This window comes from Hipposideros armiger, unplaced genomic scaffold, assembly GCF_001890085.2.
Source record: "Hipposideros armiger isolate ML-2016 unplaced genomic scaffold, ASM189008v1 scaffold_131, whole genome shotgun sequence".
Taxonomy (NCBI): Eukaryota; Metazoa; Chordata; class Mammalia; order Chiroptera; family Hipposideridae; genus Hipposideros; species Hipposideros armiger.
In genome coordinates, this window is record NW_017731481.1 from 1695994 (window position 1) to 1719105 (window position 23112).

Below are 23112 nucleotides of genomic sequence, written 5' to 3' on the forward strand. Positions count from 1 at the left end.
TAATGTAAAGCAGTGGTGAAAGAATAAATGATGTTAGAACTGTATATCCATATGGGAAGAAAAGGAAACTGGTCCCCCTACCTCATGCTATGAACAAAAATCAATTCTATATATATTAAAGAATTAATTATGTAAGCAAAACAATGAAGCTGTTAGAAATTACTCTACAGGGAATATTATTATAATCTCAGGGAAGGAAAAGACTTCTTAATCTGGACTTCTAGAAAAAGCACTACCCATAAAGGAAAATATTATTGAACTGGATCACTTTAAGAACTCTGTTCATCAAAAGACCATTAAGAAAGTGAAAGGGCAAGTTATAGAATGGGAAAAGATATGTGTAATATATCTAAATGACAGAAGAGTCATCCAAAATGTATGAAACACTCCTGTAAATCAATAAGAAAAAGACAACTTAATAGTAGGACAGGCAAAAGCCTTGAATAGACACTTCACAAAAGAGGAATTTCAAATACCAACAAACACGAAAACGTGCTCAATATCATTAGTAACCAGGAAAATGCAAAAGATAACCACAGAGAGGTTCCACTACACATCTATTGGACTGGCAAAAATTAAAATGACTGAAAACATTAAATATTGAAGAGAATGTGTAATGACAGAAATTCTCATACACTGCTGATGGGAGCAAAAAAATGGTTATGGTTGCTTTTGAAACTCTTTGGCATTATCTAGTATAGTTGAAGTTACACCTACCCTATCACCCAGCAATTCCTTCTAGGAGTATACTAAGGGAATTGTCTGCAAATGTGCACTGGAGACCTACCCAGGATTACATATAGCAGCAGTATCATTGTAATTAAACCACACTGGAAACAAGCTAAATCTATATCAACTTTAGAATGTATAAATACATTTTGGGATAGTCATATAATAGAATATTATGCAGTGAAAAATCAGTGAACTATAGCAATAGGCAGTATCATGAACTAACCTCACAATCAGGTTGGAGCAGGCCAGGTGCAAAATGCACGGCTCCATTTCCATCAAGTTCAAGACCAGGCAAAATGACACTATGGTGTTTAAGAATGCATACGTAGGGAGTAACATATATATTTTTAATTAAAGAAAGCATTTACCACCCAACTGGCAATTACCCTCGGTTGGAGAGAACACTGTGATTAGAAAGGGGCCTTGAGTCAGGGTGGAGGATTTCTGAGCTGCTGTTTCACTTTTCGAACTGATTTTTACATAAGTATTCACTTTATACAGATTCATTAAGTTGTCCACGTTTTCTGTACCCTGTGTGTATACTCAAGTTTTACAATAAAAATGGGCATAAAAAAGGTGTTGGGGAACAAAGTCCCTCTTTTTCTCTGGGCATATTCACATCTCTGCATGATGCCTGGCCCTGCAGAGGAAGGCAGCTTGGGCCGGAGCCATCTGAACACAAAGTCGATACACCAAAGAGGGTGGAGCAGATTGATGACAGACGTTCCCTGGGAGCCCCAAAGAAATGACTCAACAAAGAGAGGCTGTGGTGGCTGATTTGGGTCTGTTTTGCTTTGTTTTCCTTTGTAATTTTAATGGAATTATTCCTTGGCTCTCTAAAGTTGTTCTTGCAACATTCCATATTATTCAGTTTTCAGATTACAACTTTCAATCAAGAACGCTTTGTGGATGTCAAGGTAGGAGTTCTAGTCAATTCTAGCTATTTTCCTTAAACAGGAGCAAAACAAACTTTTAAAGAATTCTGTAATTATTCTATTTTGCAAGAGGCCCTTGCCTTTTGTAAAGCCTTCCTTACTGTCCCAAGTCAATATATAACTGTTTTTATTTTCTTTGGGAACATTTCAATCATTTTGACATAATTGACTGTAACTGCTTTTCTTACCTTCTTTTAAAAAGAAAATTAAATCATCAGCCAATTTTTAAAAATGCAATACATCAATTAAACAATTAGAATTTGTTTGTACATGGGGCAGAGCCTCAGTCATAGCAAAGAAATTTTATTATATATATGAATGTTTTTCTTTACTTTGTTCACAAGAGACTTTAAACTTAGGATACCAAATACAGTGTTTTATATGAAATTTAAAAAAATAGATTCTGGGGCCCAAAAAGCTCTTTAAGGTCTTACGTAACTCAAGAGGTGATCTGAATGGCTTGTGTCTCCCACATTAACCAGACATCAATTTTTCAATGCATATTCATGGAAATCCCAACGAGCTATACGAGCATTATCATTCCATACACATTAAACAATTACTTTCTCAGGTCATCTGCTCATCTTAGCTTGCTCATTTTGTACATGTATAAACTAAAAATGGCCAACTAAAAATGAACATATCATCCCAGAGAATGTTTATTATTTTTTTAATGTTAAATGTGGCTTTCAGAAATAGCTATTTAGTAGTTAAATGTTAGAATTTTTTTCTTGCTAATAAGAATGTATATTTCACATTCAAAAAGTTTATTCACAATAGTTGCAGGAAAACAATTCCCTATGACTATCTCTGTCTAGTGCTTTTAAAGACCTCAAAAAACCAAAGCCCATAATACCCTAGGGCTTTCCTTATTTCAGACAAAAATTACAAGTGCCACCTTCGAGAGCTTTTAAGCAATCTGTATACCAATATTTAGGCTTCTTATTGATATAGCAAGGAATCTCAAGTCCAATTTGTAGCTGTCACTCTGGAAAGAAAATCCATGGGCCTGTGCTGCGTTATGTAACCACACCAACTTACATAACAAACCCATCCTGGCCCTTAACAGGGATTTATTAAGAAACGAGTTAGGTTTTGGTCTGGGGATTATCAGCTTTTAATTGGATGGCCGTGCTCAAAAATTCCAGACTTTTGCCAACATAAAACAATGTTACTTTACATGCATTCTGTGTTCATTTACAGAAAACGTGTCATTTGAATTTTTAGATTACTTGAAAGTTGACACATCAAGGATATGGAGCTCTCTCCCCCCACCCCTCTTCTCATAATAATAACCCTGCTTACTCTGTCTGCCAACAGTTATTTTTTGTTTCTCTTTTCACTATGTCTTCCCATTATCATCCTCACTGTACATTATGAAAAGACAAGAAGTACAAAAACCACCACACACTGCCCAGGCTGTTAATACGAAGAACCTGAAACAGTAATTCTCACCTAAAGAGCTAGTCAACCTGACAGACTCTGGCATTCAATGAATACACACTTGTCGCCATGCTACGAAGAACACTGGGCACCACCTGAGATGCTCAGAGAGGCCTTATAGGATGTGATTCCTGCAACCCTAGTTACTGAATGCATGGCAAGAGTCTAAATTGGGTAGACCAAGGCTCTCAGCAACATACACATTCATCAAGTGCATTACCACTTTCCTCCCACATCTACTTTCTGATGCAGAATGAAAAAGTCAGAGGGTGGATAATAAACGAGGGCACCTCTTCTGCTCAGATCACTTGTGATTTGGCTATAAATGAAAATATATTATTCAGGGCCAGCCAAGTTGGCACGTTGGTTAAGAGCTGGCTTGGAACACCAGCTCTGAGCAGCAGGACCCCGGTTCGGATCCCACATATGCAGGCCAGTTACACTGCCCTCTACAGCTAAGATGCTGAACAACAGCTCAACCTGGAGCTGGGCTGCCGTGAGTCGCCTGCGACGGCGGCGTAGGCTGCAGCCCCTGACGCAGTGGGTTGCCATGGGATACTGTGTGTAGCCAGCAGCCAGCGTGAGTGGCCAGCAGCTGCAGTGAGCGGCTGTCCAGAGGCCGGTGACTGATCTGCCTCGCCCGGGAAGAGTACAATGATGATGCCAACCTGGGCCAGTGAAGCAACGTCCTCCACAACTAGACTGAAGAACAAAAGGATAGCAACTTGTCTGTCCCCCTTCCCCCAATTCCCCAGCACTGTTCCCATCCCCCAATTCCCCAATAAAAATCTTTTTAAAAAAAATCGATAATTCATCCTTTGGTCACATTACCTCCTTTGTAGGAAAATCAGAATTTCTGTATGTTGAATTCACTTAAAGCAGGTAGTTTGCAACAGCAAAAGGAAGTATGTTTTCAAGAAAATCCACTCATAATTGCATAGAACCGCAACAGAGTCCTGGGTCCAAACCACAGTTACTTCAGCAAACAAAGAAATCTGGGAAACAAACCATTTCTTTTCTGGAGATGACATGACTTATGGCCTAAAACTTTAATGGAATGAGGTTTAGGGCAAATGTCTGCTACAGATACTATTCACGTACACTTCCTAGATTCCTAACTCAGTGTGAAAGAGTGGCATAAAGTTTAAAAGTCACTAAAACTTGTACCTGCTTCACCTCTCTACCTCAAGAAGCTGCCAGTTTTCCAGGAATCTGCCTTATATCCAAAATTCTAAATGTTAGATAAATACAGTAACCCAGAAAACATCAAAAAAGGTTATAAATGCGGGGTATGGATTTCTGGCAAATCTCCCTAGACTACATACTCAGGTAAACTGAGATGAGAACACTGCTTTGCTTCAAGTCTTAAGAGCTATCTGTCATTACAACTGCATTTGCTTTCTTTGGTTGGGTGAATCACAATCCCTTTACAGGGTTTTCAAGTGGATTTCCCTAAAAAATCCAAAATGAGATTACAATACCATTTTTTTTGGAAAGGGAAAAACCTTCTATATTGTTGGCATTTAAACACATATATATTTGAAAACTGGAATTACAAAACAAAGGTCATGAGCTTACACTTGCTACATAAAGAGGAACATGAAAATTTTAATATTTTTAAGTCTCTGTGTGTAAAAAAAGAATTGGAGAATGAAATATTTGGGAGAAAAATTCCACATGCAAGACAGACATCCAAAATGGCTCAACATAATTTATTTTTTTATGTTAAAATGTACAGAGTTCTTTTGAAAGTACTTGCTAGAAAGGGGAAAAAAAAGTGATATTACATACAAGGAGAGGAAGGGAGACCGACTGGCCCAGGAGCGCGTGACATGGAGGAATACAAAGGCATCTAGGCATCCCTTCCCCTTAGCTTACAAGTCACCATGAACAAAGTACAAAGAGGTTACAAAACAGGAAAAGCAAATATAAACAGACAGGTATAGACTTAGCTTCATTTGTACATGCGGCTTTTAGAGGCATCTGGAGCTCTATTCACACACTCTAGAGATCTCTTTAAAGAGAATTTTTATCTTTCTTAAAATAGTTTTTAATATTCTACAACAAAGATAAAAAATTTTAAAGATGGAATGAAATGAAAAAGCTCTTATTTTAAAAGGCATCAAAGTCACTAACAGTGAGTTTTTAAATTTCTTTTTTAGAAGATTACCCAAGTTATTTTGCTAAAAATACATTTTTTTTTTAAACAGAAGTGAAAAAATGACAGGTACCAATATTACTGTGTTGGATAATTTCTTTTATAATATAGAAAAGAACATTTTCTCTACAATAGTTCTACAGTCACAAAAAGGCTTGTGGAAAAAGGGAGCTGCCCGATTGAATTTTTATTTTTTTAAAGAAAGAAACAAAACCAAACACAACCGCAAACCAACAGAAACTGAATTCACGGCCCTCATTTCAACAGCTTCTCCTTCTGCCTTGACCCACCCTCCTCCCAATATACTTCCCTCCCTACCCACCCCACCCCCACCCCAACCAGGAAGCAATGACAGAGCTGAAGATGTAGGGAGAGGGCAGTACAGTGCACTTTCTACACAGATGATTGGGAACTGGAATCGTATATACAGAGAAACTGGGTCCTACACAGCCTTGCACATGCTCAGACTTGATCGAGTACGATGTGAATTCTGCTTTTTCCTACCTAACACATTTAATTGAGAAAGTCAATTAAAGTGTATTAAAAAAAACCAACAAACCTGTGCATTTGAAAAAATTTAATGCCTAATTAGCACTTCAAAAATTTATCTATATAAAATGTACAAATAAAGGAGAATTTAATGCTTACAGGTAATTCTTTAAGCAGTACTTCCCCCTTTTGGATATTTGACTGCACATACCAAGTGGTATAATAGTTTCCATCCTCTAATGATGGAATATATATATATATATATATATATATATATATATATATATATATATATATATATATATAATATTTTTTACCTATCCCTGGAGCAAGTAACAGGAAGAGAATGGGCAAACTGGCTGCATAAGAGAAAAGAGAGTGGAACTGGGAACAACATAGGAGCCTGCTGAAACCCTGCTGTCCAGGTTTGCCCTACTATGCTGGTGGTTGGTTTATCCCTCTTCTCTTTAGCCACTCACAGGAGAGGGGCTGGTGCACTGATTCACAGGGGGTGAACTCAGGGTCTCAAAAGACAAATGAAGACTAGAGGTATGTATCATTTAAGTAGCTATAAAACTCACACCATGATCTCCCTTATGACACAAATTTTGTGTCTTCTCTTCCAACATAAAACAGTGTCAAAGGTTTGTCAGGTATTTTCAAATCACTGACATGTACAGTCATCCACCAACACTGTGTAAGAATGTAAGAGGCTAATCACTGGGGACTCTTGCTTGAGTTTAATCAGAGTCAAAGGCTCAAAAATCAAGACCCTTAGCATCTCAACGTACATACTAAAAACAAGAGGCTGCATGGAATATGGGCGTTATGGCTGATTCACCAGGTGGTAAAAAACAAGAGGTTAGTTTCCTCTTTTTGATTGTTAACTGATCATCTCTATTCCTCCAAGGCTAAATTAGGATTGCAAACAGCTTTCCTCTGAGATTCTGCTGTTAATTGAGACTTACAGTATTTTTGTGTCTCTGAGTGCTGAGTGGGAACAGTAAAAAAAAAAAATTATATTACACTTGATTTAAGAAAGACAAACATTTCGATGAAGTCCATCTATAAAGAAACATTCTTGGGGAAAGGTTTCAAGAGGTGTGTGTGTGTAGGGAGTGGAGGGGATTTTAAAAGGAGAAGCATTTTCCTGCCTCACTTTATTAATAATAATAATAATAATAATATTAACAATAATAATAAGTTTAAGGAGCTTGGGTTGTTCTCCATGTCCCCGTCCGAGTCTCCCATAAGTGCCTCCTGCTGGAATGAAGTAGGAAATGAAAGGTTGGGTTTGGAGGAGAGGGTCTGGTTAACCCTCGAGATGTATATATAACATTTAAAAATGACAACATTGGGAGCTGCAAACAGTGAGGGGAAACATACATCTTAAAATAAAATAAAGATATTTCACTTTTACACAAATTCTGTCCATGTGGCGTGTAAAGAAAGTAAGGCTCTTTTTAATTATGAAAAGATTTTTGTGCATGTTTCCCCTATCCCCAAATCCATTTTTAGATGAGTTCTATTGTAAAATGTTCAAGATTGTGAAGAAAACCAAAACCCAGAACAAAATGAACCCCCAAAAGAGAAGACCAGGTTTTCTAAAAAGTAAAATAAACCAAAGAAAAATTCCTCTAAATCTACAGCAATATTTTAACTGGAAAAAAAGGTCCATTTTTCTCTGGTTTGTCAGTATAAAAGGTTCCTTTATTTATATATATTTAAGTTTTTAATTGAAAGTTCAGCTTGCTCATCTTCTCATGTAAGGTCCATTGAGTGACTGCTTGGGCACACCAGCAGCATTCATGTAGCTGTGATGGGAGGGGCCAGTGTACATCATGTTTCCATGAGGGTTTGGCTGCATAGGCTGCTGGGTATAGGCCTGGCTCCCCATCATCCCCATCTGCATCTGCATAGGATACTGTGCTGTCTGGTTCATGTAGGCAGGGTTACTATGGTAACTGCTGTTCATCATAGGCTGTGTCATTCGATAGCTGTTCATGGCATTCAAGGTGTTCATATTCATGGAATTGACATTATAGGCAGGGGTTGGCATTAAATTAACCCCCATGTTCATGCCGCGCTGAACAGCCAATGCACGAGGGCCAGCTTGCATGGCAACCGCTGGTGGGCTGCGGCCATACAGCTGCTGCTGGTGAGCAGCCGCAGAGGGCAGCGGTGCGGATTTGGAGCGGATGGAAATATGCCCCTTGACTGGCATTTGCCCTTGCAACCTCTGAGTGTGAGGAATGCCAATGTTGGTAGCAGACATGTTGCACTGCAGCAGAGGTGATGTGAGGTTCATGGTGGTGGACGCCAAGTTCGGGGGCGGTGTCATGGTGGCTTGTGCTTGAGGGGTCCCAGCTAATGGATGAGATGGAGCTAGCTGAGCCAGTCCTGTATTAGACAAAGAAACACTGGTTGCATAGGAAGTCACGGCAGGAGAATGGCTATAAGGCATGGCATGAGGGTCCATAATGGTGTTAGTCAGCTGCTGCAGCTTGGCTAAACTGAAGGTGGCTGATGGCTGAGAGTAGCTGCCGGCACCGAAATCCCCTGGAATCCTCTCATAGATGCTGATGTTCCCAGTGCTTCCAGATTCTGGGATCTCCATGATCATGGGCGCTGGAGTGAAACTGTTATTCATACTGCACTGTGACAGTGGCGGCTGCTGCTGGGGTGGGGGCGGGGGCTGAGGCTGCTGGGACTGAGGTGGCGGCGGCGGCGGCTGTGGCTGCGGTGGCTGCTGGGGCGGTGGCTGCGGTGCCGGCGGCTGCTGCGGGGCGGGCTGTGGCTGCGGCTGCGGCTGCTGCGGTGGTGGCGGCGGGGGCTGCTGGTTGCTGGGAGGCCTCTCCACCACACAACTCTGAGGTGACTTGATGTTGCAGTTGGCAGCAGGCTGGACGCTGTTCTGCGGCATCATGCTGCAGCTGTTGCCCATGTTTGCCATTTGCTGAGTGACGACACAACTGTTCTGGGTGAGGCTGCTGGAGGAGGACAGCCCACCATAGGAGCAGCTGCTCTGGGAAGAGTTATTCCCACAAATGCTGCCGCCCATTGTGGAATCGTAACTGCTAGGGTTCTCATAGTTCTCTGTGGTGCTCTCTATGCTGCCCAGGTCGCTGAAGCCACTGTCCACCACCTGCTGAGAGTGGTCTGATACGGAAGGCACATCCATCATGGGGCTGGTCTCCATGTTCTGCATAGAGGGTGCGGACAGGGATCCTTGTTCTGGGCTGATCTGGGTGTAACCACTTTCAAGGGCAGGCACGTTGGGACTGCTGACTGAACGGACTGACTGGCTGGGATGAGACTGAACAGAAGATATTGGGCTATTGTGTTCTGAAGGATGGCAGTCTTCAACCATCGACAGCTGAGGGTCTTCATCAGCCTGGGTGTAACTCTGCAGGGTCTGACAAGCTGCGAGCGTCTCCTCACAGTCCTGGTAGGCACCCTCGTGCTCATTGCTTTCTTCTTGAGTCAAAGATTGCACAGCTTGCACGGTTTCCAGGTCCAGTTCACTGTGAGGAATCTCTTCTTCCTCTTTTAACTCAATTAATTCTTCTTTAGAGTTGGGCTCATCTTCATGATCATCCTCAGACCCTGGCATATGTTCTGACACCACGGATGTTTCATGGGAAGTCTGCTCCTCTTCAGAATCTGGTTCTGTTTCATCTTTATCCTTTATATTCTCCCGACTGTTCTGCATACTCGTATCTAAAAAAGCCTCTGGGCCACCAGGCTCCTCCTTGACATCATCTCTAAGGGGCGGCTCCTCTAGCTCCTTCTTCTTGGCAGGTGCCAGGTGGCCGTCATCTTCATCATCTGCGTCATGGTCTTCATTCTGGCGTGCCGCTACGGCCGCCTCCTCCTCTCCCGGTTCCTGCTGCTCGTCCTCAGGCTGCTCCTGCTCTTCGGAGACACGGGGCTTCTCCTCTTCCTCCTCTCCCTCAGGCTCTTTCGTTTCCATCTCGGGACTGCTGCTGCTGTCCACTGGAGAAGCTGCTCTAACCTCACTGCTGGCTGTATCTTCTTCTTCTCCCTCTTCAACCTCTTCTGCTTCCACGTGCATCTCCTCCTCTTCCTTCCTTTCTTCAGTTAAAGGCAAGTCTTCTTTTGATTCAACAGTTTCTTCATTGTCTTGAATTTTGGGTTTACGTCCAGATTTAGGAATGGGGACAATGGGCTCAACAATGCATTCTTGAGTAGAAATGGGTATGATTTCCTGATTCAACTTGAATCCCGGTTTGCGACCGGGTCTTTTCTTCCAGTGGACTGGTTTGCGGCTCTTGCCTTTGGGCCATCCCTTTTTCTTTTTCATAGGTGTGGATGTATCTGGCTCAAGTGGAGAATCCTTCACGTCACATTTTCTCAAGAGAGATACTGGCTTTAGGATAGGAGTGTCTGTACAGGAATGATAAAAAAATAAATAAAAATAGGTTACAGAATCTTATGTTTTCCAGTGCCCTTTTCTGAGACTAGCATGTACACCAGAAATGATTTCATAAATCATCACAAACTCTTATCTTCAAGTTAAGAATCTAAAGGTGAAACTTAATTAGTGATATCTTTTAAAGTTACATGGTAAACAATGAAAGAATGCTCGTCATCATTCTGTTACCATCCACTAGTTAAAATCAGTTCAGACTTATCATCACCAACTGTATGGTTTTGGAAAGTTACTACAGAAATGGCTGTAACAGAGAAAATTTGTCCAGCTCAACAGAAACTTAGAAGGATACTATTTTAGTCTACAATGATCCAAGTTAGAATTTTACTACAGTGCCAAATTTACAAAATACATTTTTAGTTTCCTAGCTATGTATCTCAAAATATAACATAATAAAACTCTGGAAAATCATTCAAATAAGGCAAAAACACACAGTCATATTATCACTTTATTAAAAGTGTTTACTATATAAAAACATGAGAATGGAAAAAATGCAAGTTATCCACTAGGTCTGAAATTGAGTGAATTTGTTTTTAAAAGGAAAAAAAAAAAGACTCAACTAGTTAATACATAAAAGCTACAAGTTTACATGTAGACAACTAGATTCCTTCTAATTCACCCAGCAAAGTGGAAAAGCTCAGTTTGACCCATGCAAGGCAAACACTGCAGATGCAGGCAGCATGATACACTGGCAAAAACTTGAGGCGAGAATGTAAATGATGAGTGCATGACCCAGCTCATATGTGAGCCCCAGTTTGTTTATTTCTAGAGAGGAAATTACAACAAGGCTTTTTAAAAGTAAATTATTGAATGTTCAGCTATGCCATAAAATTTAACCTATTTTGAGGCATTGTTACCATTTTTATTAGAAATTTACTACTAATTGAGTAAGGCACATTAGAGATATGATTTAGGAAGGATTCCTGAACAGATTTGAAGCAAGTCCAATTTACATGAATCTGATCTAATTTAAGAACCATACTCTTAGCACTTATTCATTTAATATATTTATTGAGTGCCTATATTAAGCACTCAGCATACTACAATTAGCAAAACAGACTAAGTCTACAGAGGGCACATTCTGGTAAAGGGTTATTACTTAAGTATCTTCCTGATGCTAAGTCTAATCCACCCACTAAAGATTCAGATAATGGACAAAAAAGGATCAGGCAAAAAAGAATAATTTCCTAACAGCAAGATATTTTCTGCAGGGCAAAAATAGGTCTCAAGTTGATGGTCTCAAGTAGAAAAAAGCATTTTAAAAGGACAGAGAACTAAATGAGAAAATAAGAGTGAATATACTTGATACAACTTTTTAGAGGTTCCTAAGTCATCCTTTACTTGCCTAGTAGGTTGTGTTCATTTTTCAGCCTTTTTTTGAAGGGTTTTAGCTATCACTGCTCTATCTTTAAAGACAATAAAACTACAATAAGCAAAAGTTCTGAAAAACATACCATCAGCATCATCTGATTCTTCGTCATCATCATCTTCATCTTTAGATTTCCTCTTAGAAGAAGATCGACACCTGAGAACATCTTGTGAGGACAAACGACGGAAGTAGCCTCTAGAGAAGAGTTCATTTTCATCCTCTTCCTCTTCTTCTTCATCAATCTCAAACGTGGGTTCTAATCTTGGCATCGGCCTCTCAGAGTCAGAGTCTTCAAAAGGTTCATCTAATACTTCTGTAGTCTCAGAAATAGTTTCTGTGACCACACTGCTATTGTGGTGTTTGCGCTTTCGGACTCTCCTTCTTCGGTGAAGAATTGGTTTCTATATGAAAGAGAAAGTATTTTATTTACAGTAATGAACATATCATTTTTAATTAATTACATGGTTAATAGTTTTAAACCTAATAGAATTAGCACATATCAAACGAGAATGCTAAATTGCCAAAAGACATTTTAAATATTATTTCAAAATACTATAATAAGATACCATACATAATGTATCAGAGATACAAAGATGTTGGATAACTGAATACAACTTCGTAAAATAGGCAGCTATGCCCAAAGAGCAGATATTATAATTCCCTTATTAACAGTTCAGTTAAATTAAATATCCTAGGGAGTTGCCTATTTCAACACAGAAATAAAACATAGGCTAGACCAGCGGTTCTCGACCTGTGGGTCGCGACCCCTTTGGAGGTCGAATGACCCTTTCACAGGAGTCACTGGGTACTCGTATGTGGGCGTATCTGCATGCGGGCCTGGGGACGGATAGAGGAGTGGTGTCTCAGTTCCTAAGACCATAGAAAATATGTGTTTTCCGATGGTCTTAGGCGACCCCTGGGAAAGGTTGAGAACAGCTGGGCTAGACCCTTAACTTCTCTTTCCTCAAGAGAAAAAAAAGGAATAAAACACTTTGTCTAAGAACTGTCAGTAAAACTGCATGCCATTTTCATGACCTATCCATATAGTTATATCGGAATGCAGAAATAGGGAGCCGATATGTATTTACTTGATGTTAGTGAAGCATTTCAAAAGTAAAATAAATCTGTTACTGGAACTTGGCACATTAGGCACAATTGTGTACTAGGGTTGATCTAATACCCTAAATCACACAATAGCACAAAACAAAGATGATGTACCAGAAATGATTTAATCCGATCCCCTCATTCTATAGAGGCCAGAAAGGTTACAGGGCTTAAGGTCACACAATCAGTCAGCATAGACATGGTTGTAAAATATAGTCCCAGTCAGTGAATTTCTTCAAGAACTTCAAAGTACTTTGTACATGATCTCACAGCCTATTGTAATATTCCTTTTTTACACAAAGAAATAGCATAACTTTATTTTATAAATAGGCAATCTAAGCATAGGATGGCAAAGATATAGTCTGCATTGTCACTAATGAATAATAGAGTTAGCCAAGAGTTCAATTTTTCTCTACTTCAAATCTACAAGTCCTTCTACTTGCAAACATAACTTTCAAACTAGGTTAAACATGGCTTTGTTCTTTGGAGAAATAATTGATTCTAGGATTGGGTATGAAATATACAAGATGAACTTGGAACATCTTGTAGTACCAGAAAGTAAGGAAGTGCTCAAAACAAAACAAAAAACCATCACAATGAGGGCATGTATGTTAAAGGGACAGGAGCAAAACTGAAAGGGGTCCTAATGGCCAGAGCTGGAAGAATTTGAACAACAAATTAAATAAAATAGTATTGGATTAGGGCTGGCCAAGTGGCGTGATGGTTAAGAGCTGGCTTGGGACGCCAGAGGGCCCCGGTTCGGATCCCACATGAGGGCCAGTGACCCTGCCCTCTACAGCTAAGATGCTGAACAACAGCTCAACCTGGAGCTGGGCTGTCGTGAGTCGCTGGCTACGGCGTAGGCTGCAGTCCCTGTGGCAGTGGGTTGCCATGGGCTACCGTATGTAGCCGGCAGCCAGCGTGAGTGGCCAGCAGCCACAGTGAGTGGCCGTCCAGAAGCCGGTGACTGATGTGCCTCACCCGGGAAGAACGCAATGGTGGTGCCAACTTGGGCCAGTGAAGCAACGTCCTCCACAACTAGACTGAAGAACAAAANGGTGCCAACTTGGGCCAGTGAAGCAACGTCCTCCACAACTAGACTGAAGAACAAAACGACAGCAACTTATCTGTTCCCTTCCCCCAATTCCCCAGTGCTGTTCCCCTCCCCCCACCCCCCCCCAAAAAAGTACTGGATTATAACTCAAAGTATAAAGTAAATATTTACAAGCCCATACCGACATAGATGCTTGAATAAATAAATAGATGGAGGAGAATGAATAAATATCCCAACAGGATTCTAAATAAACGTAAGTATTCTGCATTTAAGGAGGAGAGTATCACTCTTTCTGTCTTAAGTGTGGACTGTGGACAGTGATTTCCTTCCAAAGAGTACAGTATGGAAAGGGTGGGAAAAGGAGTAACTTTGCAGTGGAGTAACCTGAGAAATACAACCTCAAGTCACGTGATTGGGGTTACTATCAACAGTGAAAAGTCATATTAATACTAAATACCTTTGTATTTGGTATATAGATATATACTGATGGTAGATACCCTTTACATGATGTGAAGAGAATGGCACTTTACCTCTGTGGTCTTCTTCTCAAAAAACATTACCCCATCTAATATCATGAGAGACAGTCTCAAAACTTTCAAGTTCATCAAAAACAAGGAGTCTAAGACACTATTACAACCAAGAGAAGCCTAAGGAGACATGACTAGTAAATATAACGTGGTATGATGGATGGGATCCTGGAACAGAAAAAGGACTTTAGGAAGAACTGAGGAAATCTGAATAAAGTATAGACTCTAGTTAATAATGTATCAATATATTGGTTCAGTATTTGTGACAAATGTGCCATACTAACCTGAGAGGTTAATAAAAGGGGAACCTGGATGTGGGGAATACAGGAACATTCTGTACTTTCTTTGTAATAATCCTATAAATCTAAAACTGTATATAAAATAAGAGCTTATATTATTTTATAAATAGCCCTACCTTTTTTTTAAGGGTCTGCCAAGGAAAGGAACGATTTCATTGCTTTGGATTAAAGCTGTCACCCCACGACTACAGGGTGGCTCATCCAGAAAGCCAACATACTTCAGTCTGGCTAGCTTGTAACAATGCTTCAAGTTCACTCCAGAGCCTGGGATATTTCTCATACGCAATTTAACAGAATTCACTATCATCATCACACAGCATTTATTAACAAACTGGCTATCAATCAAACTTTGAACAATGATGAAATACAGTTTAGAAAATATTTTTAAAACAAGGTTAAGTTAAACTGCTGGAGGAATAAAGAAGAGAGAGTGAGTACAGGGCAAATAGTACCGCTCAAGGTAACATGAATGGTTTCACTCTGAGCACCACAATATATGTCTGCTTTCCATGGAACTGTGTAATCCTTTCCTGTCCTTTTCTAATATGAACAGTTCTAACCTGTACACACTTTTAAAATGTTTCAAAAATCCCTAAAAGTCATGATTTAAACATCAAACCAGCAGGCTGAAGTACACTCTGTCAGCTCTTAAATAAGCTTATGAATTCTAAGTTAATTCCCATGAATCAAAGAAATCATATACACATTTTAAGTGTTCACTGGGAATAGTAGACTGAGGCTTAAAGTTTAAAAAATAACACAGGGCCAGCCGAGTGGCTCAGTTGGTTAAGCGCTCACTCAAGAGTGGGAGCTCTGAGCAACAGCGGTTCGATGCCCGGCCCGAGCTGAGCTGCCGCTGAGCTGCCAACAGGCAGCAGGATGGCTCAGCTATATAAAAAAAAAAAAAATTAAAAATAAATAAAAATAACACAGTAGTAGTTTCTATACTTACTCTTTCAGAACTCTAGGACAGAACAAATGTATACAATACGCTGCAACTGGAGGAAGAAAAGACTACATCAAAGAAATGCTTTACCTTTCGCTTCAATGTGGGCTTTGTAAGAATTGGTGGTGAGGTGGATCGAGGACTCTCGGGCTCCTCTTCCTCCTCGCTGCTCTCACTGAAGCCCCTGAGGAGAGCCCTGTCACCATCACTATAGCGACGGGCCAATCTATCATTGCCTTCTGGTAGCCTACACTTCAGAGACTCAGGGCTTTTCTTTAGCTGTGCACGCCATAGGTCAACCCCCTCACTCAGTCTTCTTTTGGGAATGTCTGGCTTCCCATCCTGGCTTGGCTGCTCCTGACAGGCTGCCAACTGCTCCTCACTTTCAGTGTATTGCTCTTGGGAGGTTTCTGATTTTTCCTCACATTCTCCATATTGTTCCTGAGGAGCTGATGTCTCTTCCAAGAGCAGTTTAGAATCTTTATCACCAAAACGTTCCTGGGTTTTTCTGTTCTTCCTCCCCCAGCGGCCTCTCCGAGATGGCTGATTATTTGCAGGAAGACTATCACGGGGAAGAACCTGTTTGTTCAAACGTGTAGAACTAGCTGGTGCTATAACTTCTGGTTTCTTTTCACTTTCTATTGAAGAATAAGAATTTTGTTCTTTGTTTTCCCGAGATGTAGACTTTCCCACCTGATTTTAGGAAATAAAACCATGCTGGTTAATTTTTCAGTCTTACTTGGTTATATCACCTATTCTGACATTTTAAACACTAAGAAAACAGAGCTTTAAAAAAGAAAATTATTATTTCATAGCTAACATGACTATTTCTTATGTGTCAAACACTGTTTTAAATGTTGTATAGGTATTCATTTAATCTTCACAATTTTATGAAGTATTATAATTATATGCCCATTTTACAAATGAGGTAACTGAAGCACAAAAGATTTAAGTAACTTGCCCCAGGTCATGCAATAGCAAATGAAGAAGCTGGGATATGAATCCAGGCAGTCTGACCCTAGAGCTAGTTAGTGCTCTTAGTCATTATGCAATACCATCTTCAATAAAGTGAATATTATTTTTCTTCTATATGTTAAATGAGATAGTTTATGACATTTCTCAGAAATAAAAATTTATAAACAGAGAGGAGGAAATGGGCTCTGGGGCATGTGCAACAGAAAGGGGGTATTTGAAAATAATGAAAAAAAATTTCTATAATTATTTTGATTTATTTTTATTCTGAGTATTTAATTTCATTTTGAAAATTAAACAGGGGCATGAAGCTTTATGTTTATCAAAGGAGGACAGATTTTTAAAGGTAAAAATACTGCTTAAAAAAAAGGTATGCATCACTGTAGAAAAATATTCAAAACTATATAATGTAGTACAGTCTCTCTCTTTAATGGCTTTAACCCTTTAATGGCTAAAGACATTTGTGTATCTACTGAACTATTTAGCACTCTTTTAGAAAACATACATGTTTACATTATTCCTTAATGATTTAAGGAAAAATGTATCTTCATTTCATTTTTAACAATGGTCAGATTTAGATTCAATTCAGACTACACAGCTTAAAGTTTAGTTGCTTATTGGCACTCTGGTAAGCAATATTTAGTCACAAGTAACACATTATAACAAATGTGAAGGTATCCTAGTGATCCAAGGCTTAAAAACGTACAAATAAATTAACAAAATCCAGTCTTCTGAAATGTCTATTATTAAAATAAACTCTGAAATTTTAATGTGAATTTTCTATATTGGTTTGAGATATCATACTATGTTATCACAAACACTCATGTCCTTACACTTGTCTCTAGTTCTCTTTCCTGGCACTGCGGCTCTTCGTTTTCTCCTTCCTCAGCCTCCTCTTCTTCCTCCTCTGAGACAACAGAATTGGAGACTATGACAGGAGTCCAGCGCAAACACTCTGGATCTACATCTACAGGTCGCAAATTCAGCTGAAGTTTCGCCATATGATCCTGAATAAGTTTTTCCCGGCGGATAATCACAAATCTGGAACCAGAGAAAAGTTTATAGCAATCACCGACGTACAAGGAGTACCTAACAATGAATATGGAGCTATAACTCCCAGAAAACCCTGGAGATGATGATAAATGCTTCACAAATAGCAAGCCTGGGAAGATGAAATACAGAAATATGCCATCATATGAGATAGCTAAGAAATATGAAGTTAGATAAATACTTCAAACTCAATTATAGCAGTGGATGAAGTTATTTTAACCATTTATTGTCTCATACTTCCCACCTCTGGAATTTCTGCTCCTTTCCTGCACTCTATCTCCTACTCTCTATAGTTCTAGATCAAATGCCTCCTTTCTTTGTGACCTTTTCCCAACCACTTGAGATAAGGGTGAGCTCTTCCTTTTGTCCTATATTTCATTTTGCACCATGTAAATAGAAATAAAGCATGGGTATATTTTACTTGACATTGTTTCTAGGGTTGAATCAATTCTAATATTAGCAAATAAAAGACTCAATAGCTTAGGTTCAAGGTTAGGAGGAAGACCACAAAAGACAGTTAAAAAAATATACATTGTCAACAGTACCAAATATCATAGAAAGGAAAATTATGTCTAAGGATCACCAACTATACCATTTATATTAGTTTATTTATGCTCTTCCATCAATAATTTGGCTGCCTGATCCAAAAACTTCCACCAATCATCCTTCGAAGGTAAACAAAGGGATGTGATACTCACTGGTCACTACGAAAGTCCAGCATTCTTAGGTGGTGGAGTGTGGAAGTAATGTCTTGAGGGCAGATTCCAGTCAATTTACTCAACTTTTTAATGCTGATTTGCTTGTCATTTTGGTGATAAAGGCACTCCAATATTACACTTTTCCAATAAGCCATGTAAGAAAGACGACCTAGATCGGATAATGGTTTCTCTGGAGACCCTGCTTGGCCTTCACGCTTTGATAACAAATAACCTAAAGAAACCCCCAAATCACAAATATGTCAGAGAACCTAAACAAGGCGAATTTACCGAAACCATAATCCCCTCTTCCACAACCAATCTAAGTATTGTAGGCAATAATAATTTCAAAGGTAAATTTCTTATGTGGAGTTTATAGTGTGGGAGTAGAGTCAATGAAATTGTAATAGATATGTATGATATGGCGGGGAGTGAAGTGGTGGATTGGGGGAAGAGGGTTGTCACTTTGAGGGGTAAAAAAATATGATTATTGCACCGTGTTGTACACCTGAAACTAATTAAAAAATAATAATTAAAACATTTTTTAAGAAAAAGGTAAATTTCTTCAAGAAAAAAAATTGCAAAATTACTTGAAAACAAATTTGCAGGAAGATTACATAATTTATAAACATGGAACATACAGTTAGTATTACTTTCCCTATAGTTAATATGAATCATATTGTTAAAATATTCAAACTGTTAAAAATTTGTACTTCCTACTAAGAGGCTGCACTAAGATTAAGGAAATAATGCTTTCCATTTTTAATGTATTAGGTTGTTGGAAAAGTCATGATGCATTTTTGCAATGAAAAACAGAAAATACGTCATGACTTTTCCGACAACCCAATAAAATATACTATGGTAGAAAACCACGCTTGCATGTTTCACTTGGACCACTAGATGGCAACAGCTATACCTGAATTGAATAATGCAGAAGAATGCCTTAGTGTTTGTGTAATCTTATCTATTAAGATTTGTGGTTGTTCTTTGAATTAAAAAAAAAAAAAAAAAAAAAGATTGTGGTTCTTCTGTGAGTGAATTAGATGACAATTTCTCACTTCAACCAAAGCTCTCCTCACAATTACGTATCACCACCCTAATTCTTGGTAAGCATGTGGGTGTCACTGTGAGCATATGGTGGTATTACTTTGTTCTCTTGTCTAGTGCATGACTCTCAAGAACAGGAAAAGAAAGGCATAAATTCTAAGGAAAAGTATCGAAAATGGGGATGGCAGAAAAAATGTTGTATATAGTCATTAAAGAAAACTTAAAAAAAATCTAAGAATGGTTATGTGGGAAAATACACATTAAAAAAAGTAAATGAAAAAATACTGTAACTATACAGATTGATCTTTGTATATCTCAAAAAAAAAGACTAATCAGCATAATAAAATATTTTCCCCTAATTATGTCACTTAATGGCATAACATGTCCAGTTATGAGTACTCTCTCAAAACAATATATTGATAGTAAAGGAAATAATCCGAGTTCCACCCTCTTGCTACTAATCCAAAAAGACCAATTAATGTACATATTCACCAATGGCACATATTTCCAAGATCAGAAGTATTGTCTAGGGCCAAGTAGAATAAGGTTCACTGGTCCATATGACAATTAACTTGTTATCACTAGCAATATAATTATCTGACATTTAGAAGGATTGTCTGTCTCAAAATCCTTGGTTTAAACCATTGTTTCTGAATATATTCTTTTAAATATTATTATTTTTAGCAATATCTGAGAAAATATTCCCTCAAATATCACTATTTTATAATCAATATAAAATTTATTGCGAACATACATTACTTTCTAAGCAGGATTACAATGTGTAAAACAAAATGCAAGTTCCACAATGACCTTTTTAGAACCATTAGCTTTCAATATTTGACTCAGATTTAATTATTTACTGTATCGTGCTTTCTTTTAAGATTTTTAAAGGTGCACTGCATATTTTTAACCACTAGGTAGAGTCTGTTACTAAAAAACAATGCACACATTGTGAGTAACAAAAATTGGGCAGGTGCTTTGCTTCTTTATTAGTACTAATTTAAGTAGTTATACAATGTTTTTAGCATTATTGTGAGAATTATTACATTAAACTAAGTTCCACTGTAAACTGACAGTTGCAATTTAAAGGTATTTGCTTAGATCACATAGAAGTTGGTATTCAATACTGGCTATTTAAAAATATTTAATGTCCAAGCAAAAGAAACAAAAAAATGACTCTAGGTTTTAAAGTTCCATACAGCAGTACAACAACCAATAAATACTCTTCAAATCATTAAAATACTATATAATCCATAGGAAGAAGAGATGAAAAATTATGTTATAATCCTTACTGAAATCGATGAGAAACCTGCCATAGCCCTTACGCTGGTATTGGGGAAGAATCATTATACAGGAAACGTTGTATTTCTGTTGGCAGTGCTTTTCCTGGAGGAGAAAATAGAAGCCAAGTTTTAAAACAACAGGCTGGTAAAACTGAATAGTAATGTTAATTATTAAGAAACAAAGACTAACAGTCAAAACCACAGCCCTGGTCCTTTGGGAATGACAATGTACATCAAGAAAAAAAACACCCCACTGGGAGACAGGACAATGTTAAGTCACTGCCATTACCAACAAAGCAACTATCCCAGGAGAGTAAAATTATAAAATAAAATGATGCCATCCAACACCATCTGCAACTCAGAAACAGTATGTCAATGCCTAAGATGAGCAGAGGAATCTGAGTCCCAGTCAATTGCGAAGCCACAAATGATGAGTCAATGTGGCACTCTAGAAGTGGGAAGATTCATCATCAACTATTTCAAAGTTTCTTTTATTTCCTTCTCTGGTCCTACACAGGGCAGTTCCACCTCCCTATAAGCTGTATCTAACTTTACAAAAAATAGTTCCAAAGTGTTGGTTGGGTACAAATACATTTTTCTAGATAAGGCAATATATTTTAAATTACATTTAACTACTGAAATAGCCTAGTAACAGAATGCTTATAAAGCTAATGCTTATAAAACTTTCCACTTAACTATTTTATGCACTTAGATTTTACCAAGAGCTTGTGCAAATAAAAGGACATCTTTTATGTTGTTTGATGACAAAAAGACAACTTTTTTTCTCCCCGAGAGAATGGAAGATTAAAGGAAGGAGAAAAATATCCTTTAATAAAAATGGCTTCTTATTCTTATTTCTATGCCTAAAATTCAAATAAGAGAAGATAAATTGAGAAAGTACTCAAGAGAGGTAATGACTGTGTTTATTTCACAAGCTCTGTCTATTATCACCATGGGAATAGGAGTAATTTAAAAACTTTTCCTCTTGAGGATAGCCAGCAGTTCATGTTCCTAGGAGAGTGTGTAGAGCCTGCTGAATGTTACTAGGCATCTTCTAGCACCTGGGATGTTTCTGAACGTTCCCTCTATTTCCCTTTCTAAAACACTGGGTGGCACGCAGAAGGTGCTGTGCCAGTAGTGTCTCCTAGTGAGAGTCAGCAAAAATTGTTTCAGGTTTACATATGGATTCAAACAAACTTTTAGCTGCTATATTTACCTTAGAAAAGTAGCCAACAAGGTGGCAGCCCTTGACATCGTTCTGTGTTAGTACATAAAAAAGAAATGGCTCCACGTCATAATAGAGTGTTTTGTGGTCAAGAAACAACTTTGCCAAGAGACACAGGTTCTGACAATAAATGGTACTCACATTCCCATCAACCTAGAGGAAAATAGAACAAAACAGTCAGCAGAATATCTCTTTAGTTCCAGAATAATACACATCAGTTACAAAATACTGTGCTCAACAAAGCAAGGAGGTGATGGCCAAATTGAAAATACCACTTTTTGTTTTTATAATAAGATTGAATGCAGGAATGCTTCAGATGGCAAGCTGATCTGATTCATTTTTGAAAGTATTTAATATAACAAAAGATCTAAATACTGCTTATAAAATACATTTGTAAATAAAACAAAGTACAACTATAATCTAATCTGTGCAGCAGCCAGAAGCAATGTAGTCTGACTGCCATGATTTACCTCCAAATAAAGTTTCCTGAGGGAGTATTAGCTATTGTCAGAAGCACCAAGCAGGTTCCCTAGGTAACAACCTGACAAATGAGATATTTCTTGGACTCGGGTTGCCCAGATCGGGAGCAGCAGGCTACCGTTGCTCCTGACACCCCTGAGTTCTTGGGGTTGCTGGAGCTTTATCTTTTATGAAAATGCCAATGGAGCCCACATTAGACCCCAAGACACTGAGATTTCAAGACCGAAACTTCCTCAACAATTTGTGTAATTTAATACTACTTCTTTTAAAACACACACTAATAAATGCTTAAGTTGAGAAGCAATTTGCTCTTAGGTATTCTGAAACAGTACTATATACCACATCCTTCCCCCTCCTCCCAAGGTGAAAAGCTCCTCTATTCCTCAAATAAAATACTTAGAGAAGATCAAGAAAGTGAGAGACTGAGTAGATCCTGACAATCTGAAATTCTATCATCATTCTAGTGATGTAAATTCTAGTAATAAACAGAACTGAACACATGGCAGATACTCAATTAATACTTAGCAATCAAACCACAGAACTGAGGATCAAGAAATTAAAAACCACTACTAATAACACAGAAGAATTACATATACATAGCATAAGTCATATCATGATGAAGTCAGGAGAATATATTAAGATTTACTGCAGCTACTTATATATACCTCTTCAAAATATTCCTTTAAATAGAGCAATAGAAATCTTTTCATTTAAACACCATAGTTCATAGATTCTAAGACACAATTTAATCACCTCTAAACATATATAAAATCAGTCGGCATCTTATAATCAAATGGAGTCCTTAAATCATATTAGCAGTACTTTTTCCTTCTTAATGGTACATAAAATAA

General features: G+C 38.3%; 1 protein-coding gene across 1 annotated transcript in view; it reads right to left on the reverse strand.

Annotated features, from left to right (window-relative positions):
• Positions 1 to 6073: 6073 nt before the first annotated feature.
• Positions 6074 to 23112, reverse strand: part of KAT6A (lysine acetyltransferase 6A) — a 95772-nt gene continuing 78733 nt past the window's right edge. Inside the window, exons 12-18 of the mRNA XM_019649239.1 lie at positions 21773 to 21934; positions 20566 to 20659; positions 18230 to 18461; positions 17315 to 17522; positions 15600 to 16202; positions 11665 to 11980; positions 6074 to 10164 (exon numbers count right to left, since the gene is read on the reverse strand). Of these exons, the coding sequence (XP_019504784.1) occupies positions 7511 to 10164; positions 11665 to 11980; positions 15600 to 16202; positions 17315 to 17522; positions 18230 to 18461; positions 20566 to 20659; positions 21773 to 21934 (4269 nt within the window). The 3' untranslated portion in view covers positions 6074 to 7510. The remainder of the gene's footprint in view (positions 10165 to 11664; positions 11981 to 15599; positions 16203 to 17314; positions 17523 to 18229; positions 18462 to 20565; positions 20660 to 21772; positions 21935 to 23112) is intronic.